The following is an 18,477-nucleotide window of genomic DNA, read 5'->3' as shown; positions in this document are numbered from 1 at the left end:
AACAGTTGCTGCATTATATATGCCAGTGCTGCCAAACACACCTGGAATCTCCAGTCCTTTCACAAACCCAGTTGGTCTATACGTGTTTAATTCAGCACATATGGCCCAAGTTAAAATTTATACATTGAAGCCTGTTGCTTTTTAATCATGTTCTTAGCTGGGCAATAAAAAAGGAAAATCAGAGGCTAGTTAGAGGCTAGAGGACTTCTCGTTCCTTCCCCCTTTTAGCACCATGGGGTCCACTGCATGATGGAAGAGATGTTCTGTAGGTCCTCCTCATACTCTTGTCAATATTGTAGGTGCAAGTAGAGGTTCACACCTTTTCATGAGATGAGATATCTCCCACAGCCCTTCAGTCTTACACAGCTCCCTCAAGCATATGCTGAATGTCCACTCCTAGGGGTTTCAGTGACTTGACTTCCGAGAGTGCTATGCTCCAAGAGAGTGCTTGAAGGATGTACCCTGTATGGTAGGATCCAATGTACCTTTCCTACAAATCTCCATTTCTGTGTGCATGTGTGCGCACAACATGTGTTTTAACACACAGGAAAAAAAAAAAAAGTTATTGTAAGTGTAGGTTTTGTGGCTGAGTTTACAATTCACAACATTACTGGATATGTTTAGGATAGATGCCTTAAAATGTCTTTAAAGTCAATTAAGAAGTAATTCAGGCATAGTTTATGTTTGTGTGCAGCAGATTATACTACTTTCTAGAACAGAGATCTTTGTTTCTTTGAGTTCAGTGAACTGTCAGGTATTATAGTGGCATATACATAAACAAGAATAAAAGTGTTTAGCACTAAATCATGTATAAATTATGTCACACAATTGGAAAATTGTATACATTTATTCATATTTTAAAATAACCCAGGCACAATTTTGCAAGTACATAGAAGCACATTCTCCAAATGGGAGTAAAAACAAAGCATATAGCAAGAAAACACATGGCAGAACATCTAAAATAAGTATAGATAGTATGAAAGTTTTCTAAGTCTACAGTGATATCTACTATGAATACACTTGTCAGCATTACAAAAAGGCAACCAAAGAGTACATGTAATAAATAACATAACATGAACTTTCCAAATAAGTTTATGTTAGCAGCATATAGTAGCAACTGTCTAGGAACAGAAGAATACTTGCACACTGTGTATACATGCGCATATGCACATGTATACAGATACAACTGGAAGGCCACAAGAACAAAAATACCCTGGGAAAATGATGAAGGGAATTTTTATGTGTGATGCAGTATATAAAAACAATGCATGCATTAGCAAGCATCCAGCATGTTCGTGACAAAAACACAACCCCAAGCAGAATCACAGTTAACTCTTCATCAAACTAAGCACTTTCCATGCTGGATTACTCTATCCTATCCCACATTCCTGACACCACATTTGGATGCTAATTTCAGGAGGAGTCAGGAGCCCTTGATTCCCATGATCTGACAGAAGGAATCAGATGTCAGATTTGAAAGAAAAATACCTACGCAGAAAAATACCCATGCAAAGCCTGAGCGGGGAAAAAAGCAACAAAGGGCTTGTATTTAACCAAAAGATAGGCTAACAGGAATTTCACTTTCCTGTGGGGCAGTCCAGCATAGTGGCCTCACTTAACAAGCTTTAGTTTGCATGATGGAGTGTTCCTGAGGATGTGAACTAGATTCCTTTTGGATGAAACTAAAAGATGTTCTCCAAGCACTAGTGGCATTCAGCCCACGGGACCAAACTAGAGACTGTGTATGGTGTGGAGATCAGGTCCTTAGCACCAACAGTTTCAGGCTACAGATCTGATCCAGCTGAGCTAATTCCTCGCTAACGTAGACATAATGTAGACATGAATCAACCTATATTTATGATGTAAATTAGTCTTATTTGTTCTTACTTGCCACCATCTGGAAAAAGACAACTTTCCCTATAGACACTCTGCATTTGCAGATGTGAGTGTATGAGGAGGGGATAGATGAACAACCAACAGAGCAGTGAGCACACAATTGTTTTTTCCTCAGAAATAATATTTTCAGCAGCAATATGAAAAAGCTACAGGCATCTTAGCCAATCTTCTACATGTGCAGTTCCTGTTAAAAAGATACTCCCATAAATGTAAAAAATTTGTGATCGCTGCCCTGCCAACATCTTGACACTACCCATGTCAGTAAAGTTATTCGTGATGTTACACTGAGATGTGAGATTTCCTTAGAACATAGAATTGTGACTGTGAGCACCTGAGTAGGTTCACAAAAGCAAGTTTAACTATTTCTCATATTTCAAGGAAAAATGTAAAATTTAGTAAATATTTCCTGACTGGTTTCAACAATTTGTTTGCTGCCAGTTGCTAATGGCACTTACAGAGCTCCAGCAAAGTGCTCTGGGCAACACATGATATGAGAGAAAGAAAAAGCACTACTTCTGCTGCTTAAACTAAGTTTACACACAACTTACATTATTTATTATAGTGCGAGAATAGGATGTGTAACATGCTATCATGCATAATACATGGTAAGAACATGCATTAGTTCAAGTTTACATTCTCTTTATGGCCAGTAAATCAGAACAGCAGTGCCAGATGCTGACAGCTGCATATCTTGAGGAATTCCCAGAAATAGCAGCAAGCAATGCAAAAAAGATGCAAAATCAGCTGTTTAAGACACCCATAAAATGGCAACTCTTTGTGAGTTAATCATACAAACAATAACAAAACCCAGTGATATCTTTCTGACCATGTTCAAAGAAACTGAGTTCAGCACCTGAGGTGAGACTGTGCCCCAAGCAAGATCATGCTGTTGACTTGAGGGAGCATCCCTGCTCTGACACCAGTCACTCCTCACTCCCAAATTTGCATTACCACTCCCCTGGCCCCACAGAAGCGGAGGATGGGGCAGAATTTGTGCAGCTCACAGGCTGCATAAGCCAGCTGGAGAACATGCTTCATCCAGGGGGGCTGGAAAGGGCCCAAAGCTGCGGCTGGGTGTGGAGCCGATGAAAGCTGGGGAGCAGGCCCAGGTATGCCTCACAGATTATTATGGCTTCCACAGAAGCCCTGTCTTTCAATGGGGAGAGACCCTCTCTTTCTCCTTCAGCCCCTTTCTGGAGGGTTTGCCTAGGAGACTCCACTCCAGAACAGACACATGAGACTCCTGCAGATCATGTGATACAAGGTTTACAAAAAGCTTGCTTTTCTCTGTGTCATTAGCTATACATCACAGCAATAACCAGAAAAATACATAAGAATCTGGTGGTTGGCTATTTACCATATCATTCTTCACTCCCCCATGGTTAAGTCACATTCCTCTGCATCCTCTCGGGAAAGAATGAACAGAATGAGACAGATCTGCTGAAAATGAAACACTTTCTCCTCAAAGGAACTATGCCTAGTCAGGAAAAACAGGCCTTTTTTAGTAAAAACATGAGTCTCTGTTGTACACAGTACATCACAATGCCCACAGACAGCTCCTATGTGATCCTTTGGCACTAACGCGGAGTTACACTCTTGTGGGTACCCTAACATTCATCATAAACCCCAGACTTGCTCGAGCACAACAAAAGACATATGCTATTTCTGAGATACATGCAGAAGAAAAATGTCAGCAAAATACAAGCATCAATATGTAAAGTGCTTCTCATTTTCTACTTACTAAGGGCACCATCCAGTTATAATTCATGAGTTATCACTTACTTAATTCCTACTTACCTGGACATGTCCTCTGGTTGAGCATCTGTGCTCTGCTGCCAGTTATCTTTGTGTGGGGTCCCACTTTTGTCCAGCCCACGAACAGGTGAATAAAGACCATCTGTATCAGCCCTCCAAGTGCTGGATGGCCTCCTCGTCATTAACTACAGAACTCATTATGTGCACATGGTACTTCTCAGACAAAACACTGCTTACCTTAGCACCCAGGAGTGCAAAGATTTTACTAGGATGGCTGCTGTATTCATGAACTTGCCAAAGTGATTTCCATTAGTTTTGAATTGAGCCCTCAGAGATTCCTAAATCAGTGAGTCTTCAGATAATTTGTGTCAGGCTGACTTCTTCATCCCTGGTGTTATTTATACAGAAATCTTTAACAACACAGAATTTGCCTCTACTTCTTCCTGTAAAGGGCATGTTTTCCCATTGCTGGTAATTCCTACTGGAGAGAGTAGGACAATAGTTCTACACAGGAGCTAAAGGCATTTGAAGAAACAGAATAATTCAGTAAAGTATTTCCAGGAGAGATCAATTGGTACTCCTCTCTTAAAGCACTTAAGGGGCATTTTTTAGAAGTTGGAACACCATCTGCTCCTAACTAGAACTCTTCCTCAGTCCTTCCCGCTTACTGACGGAACTGATACGAGCAGTCTGCAGATGGAGCCTCCCAGCCCAGATGGAAAGGGAATTTGGCTAGATACATAGACTACTTTTTTCTTTCTGTGAAGAGGCCTTGGTATAAGCAGAGGGATGTGATCCGGACATCTAGTGGGGATGAAAAGGTTGGGATCATGTCTGCTGTGTCTGTTTGGAAAAACAAAAACCATTTTTTAATGTTATTTAGATAACTACCTGTGAATTAGTAATTAGCCAGTGAAAAAGATTTTTTTTTTTTCCTTAGGAAAACGTCTGCTCCTATTTAAAACTTTTTTTCCTTGGAAAAAACATTAAATCAGAAGGTAATGCAACATAAAACATAAAGTGTATTAAAATTTAAAGTTTTATTAAAACCAAGCCTACAGCAAGCCAAACAATAAATGCCTTTTTTTCCTTCAAAAAGTATATTTTAGAAAACTAAATTATAAAACAAAACATTTGGTGATTACTTAGCTGACTGATGGCAAAAAAAAAGGGCCAAATTATTAGTGAGTATTCCTGTATTAGCAGCACTGAAGACCTATTTTGAAAACCTCAGGTAAACTCCCTGCTTGTTTTATACACGAGTGGTTGATTAAAATAGGACTGCTTGAATGAATAAGCAATTAGGATCTGATTACATTCAGGTAAACTGTAGTAGGCTTTATTTTAAAGAATTAATAAATGATTCTCAGCTGATGTCTTAACTGCTCTCAGAAGGTGAATCATCAAGGTCTCTTACTACACAGCCAAGTACTGAAATTTTTTCTTCAGTACCACAGTGATGATTTTTAACAGATTTCAACAAAGTAATTTCTTTGTAGAATCATCTTTAACACAGTGGTCACAGTTCCTTACTCATATAATAAAAATCATGCAAATATGTGTTTAGTTTATGCTAAAGACAGGCTCATTTAAATAAGGGAACTGATGTTCATTTACTCTAGTGTGAATGAAGCCTGCCGCAATGTTTCTAAAAGTGGATCTGCTCTTACTGCAAATCCAAGCAGAGAGCAACACTTATACTTTGCTCTGTGACAACTGTACTCTAATGATGTTGTCAATTTTGCTGTACATTTAGCTGTTCTTAGAGCTGTATTTTTCTTAGCTAGCCTTTGCATGAGATATTGTTTCATACAACATGCAAGAACTCTACAAGGAGATTCAGTATGAAGCACATATTTTACAACAGATTTATGGTGATTTAGCAAGTCTTAATTATCTTAAAAACTTTCTCAGGCTTAAAAACCGCCTTGCATGTGAACACAACTCAGGCAGAATCCTTATGCAGTGCTTGCTGGGGAGAAAGACTACGCTTCAGGAGGACACTTCTCATGTAAGTCTGTCCAGCCCAACTGCGCTTCCATGTGCAGCACTTTCATAGTAACTTTCTATTAACTTGAAGTCTTTCTAAATACAAGTTCAATTTGACTGACATTCTCCTTTTCAGTTCCTCTTCCCACAAGGGAGCTATAGGCTTTCCCAGGCTGCCCTGTACAATATATGTGGAACATTCTCCCTAGTTCTGCGTGTCCTGCATTCTTCAAACACTGCATTACAATTTTTTTATTAGCTTTCCGTCTATCCAGCCATCCATCTGAACTGAAAAGATGCATATGGCGATAAAACTAGCTCACTGTCTTTTGTTACTACAACTCTTCATCCATCCATGACCCTTCCCCCTCTTGATTTCATCCCATGCTATATTAGCCTACAACTGATTTTAAACTCCAGGGACAAGAAGCAGCCACTTTAAATTATTTTTGTATTACAGCATTGCCTGTAGCCTGCAGACACTTTGGACACCTCTTCTGCAAGGCATTATATAAATACATTGCAAATGAGAATATCCATCTCAAGAGCTTACAAGAAAGTCAGTCAAGACAGGGAGTAGAAAGACACTATTGTTTTCCTTTTCCAAACAGGAAGGTCAGGCATCAAGTGACGCAAGAAGTCTGGGACAGAGCCTGTTTTTGAATATAGATGTTTATCCAGGATCATAAGCATGGCCCCAGCCTTTGTCTGACAACCAGCATGAACACTTACAGCACTAAAGTAAGCAGTGAAAGCTGAGCTGTATTAAAAATAAAACCAGAAAGCTGCATTTACAGTAGCAAATAGAAGGGGCAAGAGAGAAGATACCCTGGCATCACCTACCAACAGGAACAAGAAACCAATGATCAGAGGAGGAGCACTGGTACAGAAATCTCCTCCCCATCCTACAAGTTGCAGTTGCTGATGGGAGAATATATATGCCATGAACATATAAAATATAGATTTATATATACAAATATACAATAGGAAATAGTCAGTATACAAATACTTACATGTAAAAATAGCTTTTTACTTTCCCCTTTTCATGATTTACAAAAGCATACAAAGTTTCCTGTTGGTTAATGTTTAAGTAGTGTGAGTAAACCCTGTGTGTCACGTTCCACACATGATTCTTTCAAGTGTTCACAGTATTGGCTATTACAGTGTTGAATCTGACATTCCAAATGTTAAAATAATTGTAGGACACATTCTAAACTTAAAGCATTAATTTAAATACAGTTTAAATAAAACTCACAGGTGTAGTTGAATTATGGTCATATTACAAATAAGTCTGCTGCAGTTGAAAACTTTCCATGAGAGTAAGCTTGGAAATACATATTTCAACTAGAGATGAGTACATTTTAAAATTCTTGAACTGCCTCTTGATGTGCAGATAATACTGCGAGGTGGTGAGTTCTTTCAACTTCATATGAAGCAATACAAGCTGAGAGAACTCAGTATTACTAATTATCCTCAGTAGGAATGTGGATGCACAGAACAACTTGCCATCAGATCCAGACATGATGTCACTTTCTTCATATACCCAACAGACAAGAATAAATGACAGGTACCATTGGTTTTGTGTTAAGAACAAATGCTGTATAGCATTGTTCATCAGGAAAGTGCTTTATGGACTTAAATTAATCCTCACAACTCCCTTGTGAGGTAGATAAATACTGTCACTGGTTTTAAAGATGGAGAAACTAGAGACGTAAAATAAATTATGATGGCTGCATGGGAAATACTGTCAAAATGCTGGTATTGGGATGTTGGAGAAACTCAAAGGCACAACCAGAGTAAATGTTGCTGTTCATGAGACAACTTTGCACTAACCAGGTTGGGTACTGATAGCAGGCTTGGTACAACAGCCAAAGGTCCAGCATGGGCTGCAAAACACAGTCTTTGCTAAGTGCCATGATGCTGGAGCTAAACTGTGGGACAACAGCCTCAAAAAGTACATAACACATCATCCAAGATGATGCAGTCTAACCAGGGTGGAAGGAAGCTGCACTTCAGAAGTTATGAATTAATCAGGAGCTTCGAGTAAAGACTCATGAAACAGTTGTGTACAGTTCAAGAACCATGTTTAGCTTATCTCTAATTTTACCATATATGCAAGTGCTCACATGTTTCAATGTTTTTGAGTGTTTTTTAAAATTTACTCTCATAGACCTTAGAGGTCTATATTTTTCCTCATATCTCTTTTGTGGAAAATTTCTACTAGTACCGCAAATGGAACTAGTGCTGTAGTACTGCAAATTAATTAACTAAGGTGATGGACAAGTTTCAAAGGACCACCATGTTCTCTGTGTGCACCTGTATATACAGGAAATCTCATCTCTCTTTAACTGCTACTGCCTTGAAGTAAAATCCAGTTAAAGTATAAAGTGCATTGTGTGGAGTAAAACCCTAAGAAATAAACAATGTGCCTGCCTTCCACAGATGATTAATTTTGCTTAACAGCTGAACCATCACCCTCTTTGTCTTCCAGTTTTTAGTTTAGTGTTACCTAGGCTGAGAAAGGCCAGCCACATGTAAGCAAAATTACTGTAAACTCAGACATTTTTGTAATATGATGTTAAGGGAGAGTTAAGAAAACCAGTATCAAGACACTGTCCAGTTGGGGTGTGTAAATATTATTGTGTGTTTCTTGGCCCATTTAGCAAATACTTTCTTTTCCGTGATAAACCTATGGCCTCCATATGGAGCATTTTCGTGCAGAAAGTATTCCTCACACTCATCTCTTCCTGGCTCGTAATAGTGGTAGGGAACTTTACGAAAACCTTCTGACCTAGGGAAAAAAAAGAAACACTTAAGTATTATTTCCAAGAAAAACATTAATATATACTATACCTGAATTATCTGAAATCCTTTTCATGTGTCAGCACCTGAGCTCCTTTGCTAAATTGTAGAAAGGCTTTCATTACAGCATGATTTGTATGAATTTTCCTACAGAAAATGAAACTAAGTGTATCTCTCAACACACACTGATCTTATCAGTCAGTAAGAAGCTGATGGGCTGGCTCTTATGTGTACTGCACGTTTTGCTTAACCTGGAGGACTCAGTCCATAAGGCTCCATCTCTAAGCAAAGTCTTCTCATTGGATAGTCCCAACTCTTGAAACTGGTTCTTGAACTGGCTGCATAAGGCAGTTATAAGAATAATACACATTATAAGTAGGTAATGCAGTCAGAATTGCAGCTTTAATCCTTCTCTGCTGTCAACAGACTGAAGTGCTATCATGCTGTTTACTGGTTTTACATCAGGGCTATGCAATGCCAGCTTGGCTGAACTCTGTGAGGACAACTTTAGTCCTGTCACCCCTCATCTCAGGGCACCCACTGTGTTTTCATAAACAAAGAACAACATATGTTCGTTCCATCTGGATGACTCAATCAGTGAGATCTGCAAGTTCTAAAAAGTCAGCCTTTAATGTTAAGATACCCTAATTAAACAGCTGTGACTCAAATTCCTCTTTTTTTTTTTTTTTTTTTTTTTTTTTTTTTAGGGTCTGCCAAGAATGCATCCCACACTAGAGTAACATAGAATGTGGAGTGAGTGTCTGCACAAAGACTTTACTCTAGGAGCTGAGGACCCACTGGACTGGTTACATGCAAGAATTGAACCAGCCTAGGTACAGGAGAATAGATTTGTACTAGTATCATACATTGATTATGACATTTTCTGGTTTCTGAATGAGCAATAATTTTATTTTATATTTTTCTACCATACACTATAGATTAAAGCATTTAACGTGCTTTAATTGTATTTAGAGTTATACTTCTGACAATAGGATTAATCCATTGTCACTGTAAGGTCACTAACAGTAGTTGGTTGGAATTTATGTCAGTTTACTGTGATAAAGCTCACAGGACTTGTTTTATTATCTAATTAGAAACCCCCTACTACTCAAAGGAAGCCATATATAACCTAGAAAGTTCAAGTAGGTTGCTCAGTGGTGGTGAAATGTAATTTCAGGTAACTATCCTGGGCTAATCAGTTTCTTTCACTTCCAGGTGTATTTGGTATTCAGAGATCTAATATATTAGTATTTCCTCTATAGATTTGTTTTAGCACTAGAAGTAAGTACATTTTGTCAGAGGAGTATGAATATACTTTGTTTGCAGCTAATTCAGAAACTGCAAAAGATCTTTGATTAAAAATAGTTCCATGTGACATCTGATGTTAGATTTTGTAAATGTTTTTATTTTATCAACAGCAAATGACATATCAGGACTAAATATGCTGACAATAGTGTCACATCGAAAACACTGGGAAATGACTGCCTGATCCATTTTTTGGATTTATGATATTAAAATCAGTTGTGAAATTTTGACAAGACAGCAGAATTGTAGATGTATGAAAATAATTTCCTGTGATCTTACTTGCAATAGGTGTCATTTATCATCCCATAGACGTGAATTCCATAGCAGGCATCCATAGCCAAAATTAAGGTAAACCAACCCGTACTGAGATATGAACCTGACTGGACTCTGTAAAAATACAACATACACAAAACAAATTGCAATGAGAAATTATCAACACTTTATCAAAGAAATATAATCTATTACCTGGGACAAAAGGCATTAAACAGCTTGACAATCTGTCAAAACCATACAATTATTTTGAATTATTTATATATGTGCTTTCATTCTTCCCAGCCTGGGGCCATTGTCCACAGAAAAAAATACCATGTTAAATATCTGAAGTTAAATAATGCATCTCCCATGAGACAGAAAATAATTTATTTTTACATCCAAAAGATAGCCATTGGTAGACTGTGCAAAATGAGATAAAGTTCACCAAAAAACAAACTATTGGCAGAGTTTGTGCTGTGTGCATATGAGTATGCACCACCTTCTTCCACAAGCAAAATCTTAATCTGCAGTGTGCTATCCTCAGCTTGAAAATACACACAGCAATGAAACTTTCAAGGACACATTGGTAGAAAACCATCTAATACAAGGCTTTGAAAACCAAAATTCTGTACATATCCCTTTACATAAGTTTGTCTTATCATTCTTTAAGGTAACATAACAGAGAGAAAAACACAAGATGACAGTGCCCAGATTGATAACCTTTGCTCATTTGCATTAAATCACTCCAAAAGTATTACTTGCATTTGTGAGACCAAATGACATGTGTAAGGATTTGGCTCACACAGTGGCTATGTGAGCAAATGTATGCATTGTTAATTACAGACCAAATCCTGTTCACTCTCTCATGCAGGTGTTACCAATGGGGGACTAGGAGTCAGTAGAGATACCCATATAACCTGGGCAAGCAAGACTTACTGCTTTAAAACCTCATAAGTAGTAAGAACACGCTTAGGCCTCACTGCTTACAAACTGGTTGATGTCCAGCTTTGTGCATGTATTACTTTCAGTTTGACTAAAATAAATGAAAATAATTACCTTAAAATTATAAATAATTTGTCCAATTTCCAAAGAAAGATATCACAAAAGTCATAAAAACATCTTAATAGAGCCCCAACTTTGGCTCAGTTTGAGAGAGTTGGGTGTGAGTGAGAGGAGGGGATAATTTGTGCCACATATTTTAGCACTTAGCTTTTGGGTACAGCAGGGAGCAGTCTGTTCTCCATCATAAGTTAAAGTAGCCTAAGGTTTGCACACAATTAAGTTTTGCAGCAACAGAACTCCCAAGTATGCCTATGTGCGACTCAGTTATACCCATCAACAAAATCTTCTGAAAACATTTTCATCCTGGAATAAAGCTTTCATGTGGAAAAAAAATATCATATAGCAACTTATCCAGCCCATAAATCCTAACTTTCCTGCAAGACAGAAGAACCAACCTCAGGTGTTTCTTCCTGATTCAGAGCAATACTACCGTCTCCTGCCTTCCAGGTAAATCTGCCAATCAGTGGCTTTTGGCTGAGATTCTGTGTTACTTCCTTGCTTGCTCTTGTTGAAGTTTGACTAAATACTAATTAAGATGATGGGTGAAAAAGTAGTTGTATAACCTTTATAATGACATTTACCTGACCCATACAGGACTGAGTCTCAAACTCCTCTGATGAATACCTTTTACTATGCATGGTAGAAAAGCTCCAAAAGCTTTACATTCCTAAAGAAACTCCAGTACACTCCAGTTTAAACAAATCTTTTTTTTCTTTTGGTGAAAAACAATTACCTCAACTCCCACAGAGTTTCATTGTACTCAAGAACACTGAAAGTAGTTTGGGCTACATCTTCTCTTCCTTGCCCTTGTCTATCATCCTTCATTGGCTAGCTGGTGTGAACTTCTATCTCTACCTTTGCTGAAGCATCCATTTCCTTGGGAAAACTCCTAAGTATCTGTTTAGTTCCTTTTGTAAAGGACCATTCTAGAAACAGTAAGTAAAGGGTTAACTTAGCACTGAAGAATGACAAGTGGGAACAAAAAGCAGGGTGTCAAATACCTGTGTTTCATTAGGTGGACACCAACTATAATTGTGCTTCTTGATGCCTTTATAGTCATGAAACTGTACATCTGTTTATCTGTCCTGTTAGGGTCTTCATTTCTTCAAACAGAATGTTCTGCCACTGTCTAGCAAAGAGAATTCCCAATCCAATTCATGTTATTTCAGAGTAACATTCTGCCATGATAAAAAGCTGCATTGCTTCTAGCTTGCTTTCTGCTCTTGCACCAGAAGAACACTAGCCTTGAGCTTTTAAAGCCATTTAGAATCATAATAACCATTTATAAGAACACTATGAATATCAGGACCCTTCCGATAATGGAGGTTTATTGGAGAGTACTACATTGACAGTAGCATCTGAAGTTTGCTATACTCAGGAGGAAAAAGGAATTTTAAAAAAGAATTAATCAATATTTCATGCCTTGTTTTAACACCATTGGACCTTAGTCCTCTCATCTATATACTACACTGGCAGGATAAATAAAAAGAGCAGAGTGAGTTCCCAGATACCTTCCCTGGGAGATGAAGTACATGACAGCATACAGATTATATACTTTAAAACAAAGCACTTACATTCCTCCCATTTTTTTCTCTGAAGATACATAGGGATACAGGGGAATATACTTAAGCAGTGGGGATTCTGGATGTTTTGGTAACACCTTAGAATACAATCTGATACTGTAAACATACTTTCAACATTGTAATGAAAGCAATATTAGAACTGTGAAAACAGTTTTAGCTGTCCCTAAAAAGTCATAAATCTCTGAATGCCTTTTAAAATATCATCCCATAAAACTGTAGTGCAAAGCAATGTCAGCCCTTGCTATTATGCTAACACTGTGCACTTAATTCCTTTCTCTACAGGAGAGTTTTACATGTTTTCTGACCAGGGCTTTTTGAGACTCATTAGAAAGAGTTCCTCTTGTTACTGTAATTGCATTCAAATTTCAAATTTTACACACTGAAAAGAATCCTCCATTTATGTGTAGCACAAGGCTATGGTACTGCAAAGATCTGAGGGAAGGAGGACATTAATCCCAAAATAGGGAAAACCGGAGTTTCTTAAACATGATCCATAGAACTACTATAGGCAAATCTATTGTAATATATATGTGTGTGCTAATCCAAAATTGTTCCCTATGGCTCACAGTGACTGTTTCTTATACTCTAAAATTAATGGGGCACCAGAACTAGGCAGGAAATTGTCTCAACAGCTCAGGAGAAAATAATGCACTATTTTTCAAAAAATGCATTTAAAAAGATGGTTTTGCGTTCAAGACATGATTTACAGCTGGATGCAGCAATAAAAAGGCAATGCTCACAAAAAGGTGCTTTGTCTGTTTATCTTGAAAATGAAAGCTTATTTTGCATTCTTCCTACATTATTAGGATTCTTAAAGAAATGTTAGTTATTGGGATGTAATTCATCCTCCTAAATACCATCCAGCATTTCAGAAAAGTACATAGGCATATGCTTAACATTAAACACCTGAAAAGACCAATGGAATCAACTTAATTAAGATGCTTGAAACAAAGTATATGCTTGCCTATCTTGCTCTTAGTGAAGGTTTAAGTGCTTAAAATGTCATTATTTCATCTCAGAATATAAAAGTAAGCTCCAAGATTAACAGTTACTTGCAAGTTTCAAGTCTCAAAACATAGAATTTGCATTTTTAGTAATGCTTTCCATAAACTCCAGTAGAAAAAATGGACTATAGTTTCCCCACACCACCTTAAAAAGGAGACTTGCCTTATATATTTTAGAAGGAAATGGTAAAAAACACGTTTAGGATTGCTAGAATTGTAATGTGTGATACATAAAGCTTTAATTTAAAAATAATTAAAAATAAAAGCAATTAGACAGGGTTCTTTAGCCTTAGCTTTCTGATATTCTACAAAAAGCATAAGAAATTGATATAAAAAAGATGGAATAGAGAGTGCCCCATAAAAATGTTGGTGACTGAAATTCATCTTTTTTGACATCTATAACCATGCTTTGATGTAGGCTAAATGAAGGGAAAACTAGTTCCTTCTCTCATCAGGGGAAAATGGAGGAACATCAAATATTTTCTTAATGATCAAGGGCAGGAGAGTTCAAATTGGATAAAAGTTTTGTTGTCACTTGAGTTCTGATTTTACCATAGAATTCCAGAAAGGTCTTTGCTTTGTTCAGTTGTTCCCGTATTTTTATGTGCACAATCAATTCTAGCTCTATGGTTCAATGGACTGTAATTTCCAGTGGGGACTTCAGTGGTAAAAAAATAAAAATGGGAAAAAAAGTTTGTTAAGGCGGAGATGATCTGTAGACTAGTAATTTCATGTCAATCTGATTGCAGAAAAGAATTTAGAAGCCTATTCTTTAATTCTTTACTGGGAGAAATTAGAGAGCACAGAAGGTCAATTAAAAGTCTTAATTAAGATGAAAAACGAAGAAATTTAGGACTTCAAGAAGCTATTAAGTAAGAGAGAGCTTGCCAAAAGCATTAGCTAGACAATTTTCCTTTTTTGCTTCATTTCAAAATATTGCAGTAAAATAAAATTCAACAATGACAGATTGAAATGACAAGATTCTCCAGGCCAATTAATTGACAAAAAATTTTATCTTTTCATAAAGGCTGTTTACAGACTCTAATCCTCAGATGACCCTCCTACCAAACTACTGAATCAGCAGCAGCTCTATTTGCAGCAGCTTGTCAGGCCCCTTGATTAATAAAGAAGTATAAATAAGGGTATTGGTCTAAACAAACAAAGAGACCTGTAATCCACAGAGTGGAGGTTCATAATGTGAGATGTCCTTCCAACATGCTCAGAGATTTGTAAAAATTATTCAAAATAACTAGAAATATTTTCAAGAACTGTGTCAAGATTAGCTTAGGCTATGTTCAGGTAGACGTATCTCTGGTCCTTATTTGTATCCGCAGTGCATCAAGACACCGTTAATCCTCTGAGAGGGGGTCAGTATACTCTGGTTTTGCTTGGTTCTCTGCTACTGGCCCTGTGTCAGCCTCATCTCTGACTGACCCTCAGGAATGAGAGTAGAAGGTACATGTCTCCTCCGCACTCTCTTGTTGAAGACAACTAGCTCTTTTTCTCCATGGGTTACTGTAGGTTTTTGCATTGCTGAATAACAGAATGTTTCCCTACAACTAAAAATATGGAATATTTATTGACCAGCACAAACTGGTGGTCCATTACTTAATTCTATACTACCCAAATTAATGCTACCGTTGTACTTATGTTGACTGAGATTTCTCTTTTTTTCTGAGGAAGCATCTCTGAATATAGCTGCTGAACAACTCTTCTTTGCCAAATTAAACACCCACATTCCTCAAGTCACAGGTTTGGTCTATGCCTTCCTCTTCATATCAACAGTAGATTTGTAAATGACAGATTAGAATGAACTGACAGAAAAATGCCCCCACCTCTGAGAGAACAGCGAGGCTCATTTTCCTAGCACCTCTCCTTTGAGGAGCACATATACTTCTCATGACAGCAAGCTGTTTTCTTGAGAGGAAAAAAGGAAGTACATTTGGTACAGGAGAAGGATAAGACTCTAAATGCTGAAGAGTATTAGTAGTAGCCTAAATTTAATTCTGTTTTCTCTAAGACTCGGTGCTTTGTTGCTAATAATTTCATTATATACTTTCTGCAGAAAAAATAGCACAAGAGCAATGAAGATGCAAGCACAGAGAATTGATTTCACCTGGTTAAAATGGTTGCTATTTCTGCATTATAAAGATACCTGTTAGGCAGTTGTTTATCATAATTATTCATTCTTTTGTACGTGTGCGTGTGCACGCATGTGCTTGCTTTGCATTCCATAATGATGCAGGACATCTAATAATAAACACCCATGCCCCTCTAGCAGTGAGCAGACTGTCTCACACGTTCAAAAGCCCACGCAGTGCTTCAGGTCATTCTGAAAAGTGAAACATTTATATATGGACAGATGTTTTATTATCCATCATGTATGGTTTTATGCAAAGCTTAAACAAGTGGAATGCATTACGAACAGCACAGACCACATTCCAGATTCAGACAGTGGCTGTGCCCAGCAAGATGTACCTGGGAATGGAGAAGTGATGCACTTCTGCCAGCCCAAACTCTTGGTAGATCATCCTTACTATGAATCCTGAAAATAAATGGCAGTCAGGTGGCATACTGTCCAATTAACCTCCAGAAATATAGGCTTTCTATCTATATTAATACCACACCAATGGAACACAGAGAATGAGAGTCCATTTCAGTTGAGTTTGCTACAATCCCACAGTAAAGGCTACTCCTAGGTCACAAACTAGCCCATGAGAATCTCCCCTCACAATGTGATGTAAAAAGAGATGTAACAATTAATAAATCCTATGTCAAAATGGCCTTGAAAAAAAGACAGGAAGGACACTTCTAAATGATCACAAAAGGGAACAGAGAAATTATGGCTTTGTATTTAACTGCATCTAGACAGGCAAAACCAATATTAGAAATAAGGAAGAATCTGTTACTGCAATTACTGAAATCCATGTGGCATCTGTTTGGGTATGTAATTTATGCATATAGTTCCAATCTTTGTGTTGTGTACGTATTTTTTTTTTATTTATTTCCTCTCTTTCTGTGCTCTATTCAATACATGCATGGAAACCTGAAACAAAGTGGAGGCAAAAAAACCCTGCAGCTTAAAAGAAATTGACTTCTACTGCACAGGCTTCAATAGTTTCCTTATTTCTGATTCCTTGACCTGACTTTGATGCATCTCAGCTCAGTCGTGAACTCAGGCAACAAGAGAAGGAAGTTATTTCATCTGGGCAGGGAGGGCTCCTTCAGATGCCTGTGCTGCTAAGCTCAGAAAAGAAAAGGAGAACTCCTGTTTATCAAGAGTAATCATAGATGTCCAGCTTTCTGCAAAGTACAGAGAAGAGTAACAAGACTAAAGAATGATAATTGTAAACCCTGCCTTCCAGCTGAGATAGACACACACACACACATATATATGTATTATTTTGAGGTGATTCTTGTACAGGAAAACCTGTGCTAATCTTTTCAAGCTGAATGGCATCCCCCACAGAGAACAAGAGATGCTAGCTTCTTACAGCTATTTGGCTTCTGCAGCTTGCACTGAGTATTCAGATACAAACTGTGCTCTTGGTGCAAACCGTTTACACAACAGTAAATCCCAATCCCAATCTTTTTTCTTCCCCACTCTCTTCCCTAATCCTCCCGTTTCCAGAAATATATATTCTCTTGAATCAAGAATTTTTCATTTCCCTTTCTTAAGTACAAACTGTGGTCTGAAGCACAGCCCATGCTATTGCATGTGCTCAGGTTATTAGTAAAAGATGCCTTTTGTAAGCGCCCCGGTTGCAGTCGCCACCTGGGATCTGAAGTCAAGCAGTTTATGCATGATTACCTTGACCCACTGGAGGTGCACTGTGCAGAAAGTGAAGGGTATGGCTCCACACATCTCCATTTGCACTTGGATTTCATTGATGAGCAAATGGATGTTTAAATTGGAAGAGGATCCACAGAAGTGTCAACCATTACAACCATGCTATTATGTTTGGAATGAAGGGAAACTAAATTCACATAATCAGATTTGAGGGCTAAGCTGCTGGCATCTTTACACAGTCATTTTTCTCTTTAAAAATCACCTGAGTAAAATTCACTCCACCCTTAGGAAGACTGAGTTTATCAGGAAATGCAACTCTTCTGGTCCATGCCAGCATCGCACTTGCTCCACAGTACAGTTACTTATGCTTGCAGTGGCTGAAGCAAATGGGAGGTAATGCCGAATCTGCTTTCCCTGGACAGTATTCAAGCCTGGAATTTAGCTCTGGCACCATGATATACTTTTATCCCACCGTTCTCCACTTTCCATTGGCCTATGGTAGGTCAAAGATTTACTGCAATCCCTGATGGCTGTGACAAAGGGAGTGATGGCTGAAACCTTGGCGCAGGTTTCACAACTTGTCCCACAGGCCTCTGTAGGGCAGCGTTATGCACTCTTCACCAGTAGCTGCATGCAGTTTGTTGAGCGCTGGTTCCACATTTTCCCACAGCATGAGAGGGAGTTGAGAGGGATTTAGATTTTCATCCTTGAACCAAAAATGAATCAAAACTCAAAAGTGTGCCAAATGGAAGAAAAAAAAGAAAAGACAACAGTGACTTTTTCCTGCATCTTCCCTTAAATCAATACTTGCTGTCTGGGGTCTGCACATTTTTCTCCAGGGAGGATGTAAACTAAACAGAGCTGCAGTTAATCCAGGATCCCCAAAGAGACTTAATTAAGCAGGCTTTCCCACCCTTTTCTTTTGGTATTAAAGGGCACTTACTACTCCTAGCTGCATATTTTAGTGAAATCTATTGTCAGTGAATACAAGAGAAATTTCTTGATTAGCTCTTACCTTGTCAAGACAAGATACTGAAGG

At 38.0% G+C, this 18,477-nt stretch overlaps 1 protein-coding gene across 7 annotated transcripts in view; it reads right to left on the bottom strand.

The window, feature by feature from the left end:
* Positions 1-828: 828 nt before the first annotated feature.
* ST6GALNAC3 (ST6 N-acetylgalactosaminide alpha-2,6-sialyltransferase 3) overlaps positions 829-18,477 on the bottom strand; it is a 225,800-nt gene continuing 208,151 nt past the window's right edge. For 6 of the 7 annotated variants that reach the window (XM_074876307.1, XM_074876309.1, XM_074876310.1 and 3 more), the window contains 2 exons: positions 10,027-10,134; positions 829-8,431 (listed from right to left, as the gene is read on the bottom strand). In XM_074876307.1, the coding sequence (XP_074732408.1) occupies positions 8,245-8,431; positions 10,027-10,134 (295 nt within the window). In that variant the 3' untranslated portion in view covers positions 829-8,244. The remainder of the gene's footprint in view (positions 8,432-10,026; positions 10,135-18,477) is intronic. The other variant, XR_012629846.1, reaches the window with a different exon arrangement.

Source organism: Strix uralensis, chromosome 8, assembly GCF_047716275.1.
Source record: "Strix uralensis isolate ZFMK-TIS-50842 chromosome 8, bStrUra1, whole genome shotgun sequence".
NCBI classification, from domain to species: Eukaryota; Metazoa; Chordata; class Aves; order Strigiformes; family Strigidae; genus Strix; species Strix uralensis.
This window is presented reverse-complemented; position numbering and strand designations above follow the sequence as displayed.